Source organism: Cupressus sempervirens, chromosome 7 (assembly GCF_028749045.1).
Source record: "Cupressus sempervirens isolate cs-2001-9-10 chromosome 7, ASM2874904v1, whole genome shotgun sequence".
Taxonomy (NCBI): domain Eukaryota; kingdom Viridiplantae; phylum Streptophyta; class Pinopsida; order Cupressales; family Cupressaceae; genus Cupressus; species Cupressus sempervirens.
In genome coordinates this window covers 349,142,499-349,152,187 of record NC_143124.1, presented here as the reverse complement: position 1 = coordinate 349,152,187, position 9,689 = coordinate 349,142,499, and the positions used below count along the sequence as shown (strand labels likewise).

The window sequence follows — 9,689 nt, the reverse complement described above, 5'->3', positions numbered from 1 at the left end:
CTTTGATTTATTTTTATTCACTTTTTTCCCAGAGGCATCCATGTAGGACTGAATGATTTTCTTAAAACCCAAAGCCTCTTGAACCGAACTCTTGCCAGGCAGAATCGTATCATCTGCATATTGTTGATGTGTGATGTTAGGAATATTTCTGGTAACTATGATTCCTAAGATTTCCTTTTTTAGATAAGCTTTGGATAGTGCTCTACCAAAAGATTCTGCTATAATAATTGTTAGAAGTTGTAATCTTTCCTTGGTGTATTTATAAACCAAGGTTAGACTTCCTTTATTTATTATTATAATATATTAGGATATAAGCCAAGGTATCCTAATATATTTCTTTTTTGTCCTTTTTCCACTACATCTTATTTTTTCATCTAGTGGAATATGTGAGGACAAATATATATTGTAATTTCTAATTTTAGATTATTCCTCCTTAAGAGGAATCTCACACTTGGCCTCACACACATATGAATGGTGGCATTCATAGACATGGGAGTTACATTCTAACTCCCCTCTCTCATCTCTATTTAAGAGATGACCCTCCTCTCTCATTCAACAACAATGAGGTTTCTTCCTCTTCTCAATTATTGTATGAGCATTGCTCTCTATCTCTCTCTCTCCTCCTTCTTAGGCTTTTCATGCCTCATTCATAATATCACAAGGGGTTTTCTTTGCTTTCCCCTTTCCAAATATCTTGTCTCATGGTGTTGGAGCTTAAAGCTTTCTCTCTCCTATTTTATGGTAATATCTTTTCATGCATTTACTCACTTAGATTATTTCCTGGCATTGTTTATTTACAGATTTCTTTTTCCATTTCTAACATGGTATCAGATTAGTTTAATCTTTGTTTTGAGTGTTTGCATGAAGGTACGATTTGAAGGAGACTCTTGAGAGAGATTTCACTAATTTCTTCTTTAATCTTCTTAAGATGGAAGAAATTGAATTTTTTTTTTTTTTTTTGAGTTTGGCTGTTTTACTGCCAAACCTGATTAATTTCTGTATGCTCTAATTTATGCAGGTTACTTCTTATTTTCTAGTAATTTTCATCTAACCCCCTTTGAAAGAATTTCCGCCAAAGGATTTTCCTATAAAAGCTTCAATTTTTTTTGTTTTGGAAGGCGTGCCGCCAAAACAACAAAATATTACTTCATATCATTTATTTATTATTATGCTGTGACAAAGATCAGTTTTCTTTATGCAATCAGGTTTATTAGATTGTCACTGCATGCATGCTTTAAGTTTTTTAAACTTAACTGAATTTCTAAGAAAATTTGAATCCCACTATGTTGGATCTTGAATTTTATCCCCATACTGTTCTTTGATCGGTTTTGATGGAGACTGGTTCTTCCTCCTCCATCCTTCCTACGATCATGTTGTTATTTCAGGGTTTGTTTTGGAGGCCTGGGCATCATTTTTTTTTGCCCTTTGGGCTTCTTTTCGGTAGCTCTTGCTGCTCTTCATGTCAGTGTTTGGCACTTTGTGCCTTTGGCTCCCCCGTTGCCATCGGATGCGGTGTTTTGGCCACGTTCAGGCCACGGCCTTACTCTTCTCCACGCTCAGTCTCGAGCCTTTGGCCATCTCCTTGCTGTGCAGGTCCCCACTTCCTGCGAATCCCATTTGGGATCCCCCATCCGTGCTTCGTGTTCTGTCAATCAGCTCACAGCCCTTCCTTTGAGTGGTGGCGCCGCCCAGACTTGAACATAGGATTCCTTGGCATTTTTCTTATCTTTAAGCTTATATTGATGCGCCAAATCAAACTCTTTTTCGAACCCCCGACCCTCTGCCGCTAAATCTGGGCATGTAAGCCAAATCATTCGGCTTACCGTCAACTGATCCAATATTTCTCCTCCTGCAGCTTCCATACTTAGTCCTTTGAGTACTGCACATGCACCTAAAGCTCCACTCTCTGTCTCTGCCCTCGCCCATGGTGGTGTTCTCCCTTGTATTGGCGACATACTTCTTGGTGGTCTTAGGTTTCATCTATGATGTTATAGTGGAACCGCCTGGCATCGGCAGCACGCAGGATCCAGTCACGGGGACTGTTAGACCGGTCGTGTTTCTTTCAAGGAGAGTAAATGGACAATACATTATTGAAGGGCTTTCATCAGGGTTTATGTTCGTGCTGGGTGGAGTTGCGGTTATTTTTCTGCCGCTTCCCCTATCTCTAGTTAAAGCGAACAAATGCATAGTCCACTGGTATTTCTTCATTCTCTCTTTCATATCGGCACTATAAATCCAAGGCATGATGGATGCGAAGCAGCTAGGGCCCATGGTGAGAGTTTAAACGATGGTGTCGTAATGTTTAAGGTTTTGTTTACTCATGACCGTGATTATGGAGCCCTCAGAGCGGCGGCCGAAGGGATTAGATTGCAGTGGAAAGTAACCCCATGCCATTCTCACAAAATGCATTTACTCACTCCCGTGCAGAAACCACTCCCGTGCTGGCTACAATCACACTTTTTCTAGATGGGTATTGCTCAAACCCACAATGTTCCACTGTAAAAAGCAAAGCAAAGCAAGGTGCTTGGGAGTGAATTGAAGCAGCAACATGAATGTATGTCTCATTATGAGCTATTCCATAAGGTTGAACCTGACGCTGAGCATGGGAGAGAGTTTGTATCATTCCAGGTACAAACTGTTGCTAATAACTGTAACCAAAAGGCTGTGGAGGAATCAATTGAGGCAGTCCCTGACCATAGAAAATCTGTTGCCCAAATCCAAGACTCCCTGGTGGATACATAGGCATACTAGTTGCCATAGCTGGTTGCATGCCAACTGGATTACGGACAGCAAATTGATCCTGCATTCTTGCTTTTCTCTCCTCTTTTCGCTCAGCTGGGGCAACATACAGAGGTTTGCTAACTACGATCTTATTATTCAGTGTTATATCAGCTCGGTTCGCATCCTCTGAGGATGTGAATGCCACAAAGCCCGAGCCTCTACTTTGACCCTGAGGATCACGCATTACCTTGCAAGATGTTATTTTCTCATACTCAAAAAATAGTTCCTTTAGCTTGTCATCATCAATGCTATCATCCAAATTCTTCACATAGAGATTACCTCCCTGAAACTTTTCAATCCGTTCTTTTCGTAACTGTTCAAATCTTGCTCTTAATTCAGCCTCTCTCTCATACTTTTTTTTGCTCTTCCAACATACCACTCCTTGTCATGTTCTAACTGATCCACTAATGGATATAAGCTTTCTCCAAGCATTGTTTTTTTTTTTGCTCACATTTGCAAGAGCCGAAGCTAGCGTTCCAGTAGACAAGCCTTGTGAAATCACTGGATCAGCCATGGGTATAGGAACACCGCCCATGTCATAAGGGATAGGTAGCATTCCTCCAGTGATTCCAGGTAAAGAACCCTCAGGAACACTCCTCACCGGTGGCTAACACATCATACGACTCCCTCTCGGAATCCTCTATTGCTGAAACTGTGGTTGAGGATGGAGTTGCTGTTGCAAGATTTTTTTTCTTTTTTTTGCTCTTGACAGAGGCGCCAGAGGTAACTTTTCTTTTCTTTTCATGCAAGATTCTTTTTCTTTTTTTAGCTCTTGACAGAGGCATCTTTTGCTTTTATCATTGCCTTCTGTCAACCTATTTTTGGCATGAAATCATTCATTTCCTTTATCATTGCCTTTTGTCAATCTATTTCTGACATTTTATCATTCATTGTCAGACAGCTCCAACTCAAGTGCAATATTTTATTTTAAATCTCTCTTACTCCTTTACGTGATTTTAAGTAAAAAAAGGAGAAGTTAAGATTTTTTTTAGAAGTTTTCTTAGAATTCAATATTAAAACTAATTAAAGTTTTATTATTTCTTTTTTTTGTACTCTATTGCCTTCATTATTTAATGATTTGAGTTAATTGATCTATATGCACATAGTTATATCTTTCTTAATGTTTTATTCCAATATTGGAGGCATATGTATGAGGAATATGGGGAGATCTTTTCTAGCCCCATGACTTTATGTTTTTATTACTTTGAGATTGTATTTTTGAACCAAGGTAAATATTGTGACTTTCCAAAATATTAAGTATGGAAAGGTGATTATTTTCTTTCACCAATCTATTTTCGTATATTTATTTGAGTATATATGGGGGCCCACATATATGCCTAGATAAATATATAATTTATGACTATAATATTTCAGAAATTAATATATACCTTTGCAAAATGAATTAAGTACTCATGTTTACCCTCAATGGAGTTTTATACCTGATATCTATATTTAGTTGATCTTCCTTAAATCATTTTAAATTGGATTATGAGTAATCTTACACATTTGCCTTCATTTTGATATTTTGATGTGCCCATAGTTGCACTTTTATGCTTTTATAGCATTGTTCTATGCCCATGTTGGCACTTTATGGTTTTATACCATTGATATACATGATTTATATGATATTTGTTTTGAGTTGCATAGGGAGCTTAATATTTTTTCAAGGTTAACTATGTAGGTCCCCTCAGTTTAACTGATACATAGTTTCCTTATTTGGCCCATGGAGTATTCCTCCATCCTATATTGGTATGCACTCATTTTATATGGAGTTTCCCTCCATTTGATCCTATCTGTTAAATTTTGATAGGATAATATTTTTATGGAGTTTCCCTCCATTTGGTTCTATTGGTTCCATTTTGAAAGATTGATATTTATGGAGTTTCCCTCCATGTTGTTCCATTTTGTTCCTCAATGAAGAGGATACTATTATTGGAGTTTTCTCTCCAAATTCAGATGATTTGATCCAATTTGAAGGAAATATGTTTTTATATCCTCATAATCCATTCTTTTGATTATCCTAACAAATCATGATAATTCTTATTTGATCAGCATGTCTCTCTTTTATGTTATTTTCATATATTAATGACATAATGATCTGCATTCTTTATTACCTAGATCATGGGTCATGTAGGTGATGGAGTCGCGACCCATTCACTTGTAGTGGGATGACTCATTAGTGGACTATCTATATCCACGCGATTGATGCAAGATTGATGCAAGTATCATTAGTTGGCCTTGTTTGTGGTCATTTGTGCATTAGTATAATATTCTTTTCATGAGAGCATTGATCAAGCTTTTTACTCAATATGTCCTTGTTGACAATATTTTGAGCATATACTTTATCTTGATATCAGGTTATCTCCATTGTTTTGTGGTAACATGTTTTACTCATTGTTTCTCTATGAGAATTTTATTATCCTTATTCAAAAGGATTTTGAATTTGCATATATGATGGCATCCTCCTTGTGGATATTTGTCTTGTTATTTTTTTTTTCAGGTGGTCCATGAACGAACCTTCTTGGTTTTCCACATATGAAGATGTGTCTATGCATCCACATTCAAAGGACTCATATCCTTCTCGTGGATCTACAAATGTTCCATATGGCTTGAAGGCAATCAAATTACTTCACATTGAAGATTAAGTTGCAGATTTTTGTAAATTATGGGTTTAATACCCTTTGATGTAATTACCCCAAGTAAAGATTAAAGGGGGGTGTTAGAAGTTGTAATCTTTCCTTGGTGTATTTATAAACCAAGGTTAGACTTCCTTTATTTATTATTATAATATATTAGGATATAAGCCAAGGTATCCTAATATATTTCTTTTTTGTCCTTTTTCCACTACATCTTATTTTGTCATCTAGTGGAATATGTGAGGACAAATATATATTGTAATTTCTAATTTTAGATTATTCCTCCTTAAGAGGAATCTCACACTTGGCCTCACACACATATGAATGGTGGCATTCATAGACATGGGAATTACATTCTAACTCCCCTCTCTGATCTCTATTTAAGAGATGGCCCTCCTCTCTCATTCAACAACAATGAGGTTTCTTCCTCTTCTCAATTATTATATGAGCATTGCTCTCTATCTCTCTCTCTCCTCCTTCTTAGGATTTTCATGCCTCATTCATAATATCACAAGGGGTTTTCTTTGCTTTCCCCTTTCCAAATATCTTGTCTCATGGTGTTGGAGCTTGAAGCTTTCTCTCTCCTATTTTATGGTAATATCTTTTCATGCATTTACTCACTTAGATTCTTTCCTGGCATTGTTTATTTACAAATTTCTTTTTCCATTTCTAACAATAATGAAGAAAAAAATAGATAATGGATCTCCTTGTCTAATACCTCTCAAGATTCCAAAAAATCCCTCAAGCGTACCATTTACTATGATAGAGACTTTAGGCATCAAAATAAATTTGAAAATAAGATTGATCCATTGGTTGGAGAAACCAAAAGCCTCGAGGACCTTGCATAGAAATAACCAATGCACCATATCATAAGCCTTTTGAATATCTTATTTCATAAACATATAGGGTGCTTTGTCTCTGGAAGCCGAGTGAATAGTTTCTTGAATTGTTAGAATACCATCCAGAATGGATCTTCTAGCAACAAATCCTGTCTGCTCTTTAGAGATCACTTTTGGTAGAAGGTCCTTGAGTCTATTTGCCAAAATTTTAGATTTTTTTTTATAAATCATATTACATAAAGTGATTGGGTGGAAGTCCCCAAGGTGCTCTAGCCCATCATTTTTAGGGATCAGAGTCAAGAAGGAATAGTTGATCTCGACCAACAAGGCACCTCCCTTCTTTGATCCTTCAATTGCTTTCCATAAATCTTCTCCTAAAATATCCCAACATTTTTGAAAGAAGAAGGCCTAAAAACCATCAGGGCCCAGAGATTTGTCGAGGTTCATACTAAAGACAACCGTATGAACCTCTTCTAGGGTGATAGGTTTATTAAGATTTTTATTATCTTCTGCTGTGACCAGTTTAGGTATATATTTAAGAATCTTTTATTGAGCCTCCTTATTAGAACCTTCATAATTATTTAATAAATTTTGAAAAAGAGCAACTAAAGTATCTGCTATCTCTATAGGGTTATTCGTATGTTTACCCAATTGGTCAATAATACTAGTAATTTTATTCTGAGCTCTATTATATATGGATGTCCTATGAAAGAATTTTGTATTCTTGTCCCCTTCATCCAACCATTTTTTCTTGAGATTTCTACCTCCAAAAAATTTCTTCTTTGGATTGGATGTCTTCCTATTTTGTGAGAAGTTCTTTTTCTAGAGAGTAACTTTCAAAATTCATACCCCATTTTATAAAGTCCTGGTTCAGAGTTTTCAAATTCTCTTCAATCTCTATCTTTTCTTTGAAAATATTATTGAAATGTTGCCTATTCCATCTTAGAATATTTTCTTTTAAAAATTTTAGTTTGGAGATGAATATAAATATCTTAGATCCTACAAAATTAGCTTGTGTCCACCAAGTCCTAATATTCTCAATAAACTTTAGATCCTAAAACCACATTTTTTCACATTTGAGAGGGATTTTGACTGGTTTCAAAGGTTTTGAAAACTCCAAGAAAATTGAAAAATGATCTGATCCTGCATATGGTAGAATTTTTGATTGGAAGTTTAAATTTCCTACTGATCGATCTCCTAAAATGAAGAACCTATCTAGTTTTTCGGCTATAAAATCAGAGCCATGTCTTCTGTTATTCCATGTAAAGGACCCACTCTTTAAAGGATTATCAATCAAACCCTATTCATCAATCCAAGCTTTAAATTCTAAGGAGGAACGAGAGAGGTGTTGTATTCCCCCTCTCTTCTCATCCAAACTAATGATGGTATTAAAGTCCCCACCAATGACAATCCAAATATCTTTATACTTCAGGAAAGAAGAACTCAATTCATCTCAAACAACCTTCTTCCCTATTTGACTATTTGGGCCATAGATATTTACTAAAATAAATTCCAAATCTGATTTCAAACTTTGCACATTAACACATCCAATTGAAGCTTTGTTCTAAACAAAATACATCTACTTTTTTAGGATTCCACAGTACTCCTAATCCCCCTGACACTCCCCTAGCTTCTAGGTAGACTGACTATTAAATTCCTAATGACCTATCTAATATTAAACCCTCAACCAAACTTAACTTTGTTTCTTGAATTAGGATTATATCTGAATTAAATTTATTTAAGTATTGTTTTATTAACCTTTTTTTACTAGGGACATTTAGTCCCCTAGTGTTCCATGTGGTAATCCTCATGATGCCTTGGGATGACACTTCCCCTTCCCTGTGTTGAGTAGGTTGTCAATTTTTATCTATTCTCTGCTCAGACCCTCGGCTTCTCTTAATTCCTTCAAGATTTTCCTACCTCTTTTTCCTTTAACTCTTCCATATCTAGGTGAACTTATTCCTTCCTGATTCATCTATAATCCAAGTTCCTATTGACAGATAATTTGAGACTATGGTGAGGTCATTATTGAATTCCTTTTGTCATTAAACTCTTCATTTTTCAGTTTCCTAAAGACTTTATCCACTAATTCTCCCAGAACCCCTTCCCTCTGAATCCTATCGTAATCTTGATCCAAGTCTATACTGTTCAATTCTTGGCCTTCTCCTAATCTCTTCCCCTATTTCCCAAACTGTCACAAAAAATTATCCTCTACTTCTATTTTGATTATGTCCCTTTTGAGATCTTCGGCCATATAATATTTTCCTCCTAGTTTGATTATTCTCTGTATCAACTTTTCTTTCTAAGTATTGAAACTGTTATCAATATTATCATAGCTAAACACTCGAATGAGTTCCTTCGAAAGTTGTTCTAATTCCTAATCACCTACACCTTGTTCTTCCTCCTCAAAAGGGTGATTCAGATCTTGATTAAAAAATTTCTGCACAACTATAACAATTGATCTTTCTATAATCCTATCTTTATCCCACATTCTTGACTGATCCATCTCTGGAGTGAAGGGAGATGAAGTATGATCAACTAGGGTCTGCCAAAATTTGGAAGTTCCTTTGGATCCTTTAGTGCTACGAGTTGATAGCTCTACTTCAACCAATCTCTATGGATGTAACAGCCCATGGACCTATTTTTTTGTTGTATAAGAAATGTTCTCCAATCCCATTTCTGATGTCAAAAATAGAAGAGCATTTTTCGCTTCTATCATATCTAGATTCTCAGGCTAATTTGTAGCTCTGTCTAGTCCTGTTCTAGATACCTCTTCTCTTCTGTGAACCTCTCCTATCTTACATGATATTTCTTTGGTTTGACCAATTTCTACTTTATTTCCTCTCTTAGAAAGAGGTGTTACAAGGTCTTCCTTATCATAGCTTGTTATCTCTTTCCGAAAGCCCTGCTCTAGATGACTCTCGATGTTATCTGATTCTAAGATAAGATGAATCAGATAACATCCAAGTTCATAAGATGACTCTCGATGTTATCATTTTCCAACTATGTTAGAGCTTTATCTAAAAAAATTCTTTTCTTTTTATCCTTATTTACATCTTTATTATGTAGAAGAGTGAGCTTTTCTAATTCATCAGCAATATTATCCCTAACACTATATTCATGCAATTTAGTAAAATCATATCCAATAATGCTAGTATCATTATTGATGTTATTAGCTTCTTTTTTCTTTTCTTTTTTTGATTTTTTGAGGATCTACCAACCTTCTCCACTTTTGTTACATCATTGGAATCTAATTTTGGTGCTGGTAAGGAGCCTTCTACCATATCTGTAATGATGGTATTTTTAGAAACCCTCGGCCCTTTCTGAGTAACTTGTACATTGTGATTCTTTGATTGGGAAATCTTCTTTCCATGCTCGTGGTTCCTTCTATTTTTCATAATTCTCAGCCATGGGAATTTACTTCTAAAACTCG

The 9,689-nt window shown here is 35.8% G+C and overlaps 1 protein-coding gene and 1 pseudogene across 1 annotated transcript; one reads left to right on the top strand and one right to left on the bottom strand.

Moving 5' to 3' along the window:
- Nucleotides 1-1,885: 1,885 nt before the first annotated feature.
- Nucleotides 1,886-2,383, top strand: LOC149546884 (uncharacterized). The gene is made up of 2 exons (XM_089794064.1): nucleotides 1,886-2,196; nucleotides 2,308-2,383. Exons 1-2 carry the CDS (start codon nucleotides 1,886-1,888, stop codon nucleotides 2,381-2,383), a joined length of 387 nt encoding a protein of 128 aa, XP_089650190.1.
- Nucleotides 2,384-2,641: 258 nt separating this feature from the next.
- Nucleotides 2,642-3,316, bottom strand: LOC149546883 (polyadenylate-binding protein 8 pseudogene; annotated as a pseudogene).
- Nucleotides 3,317-9,689: the final 6,373 nt, after the last annotated feature.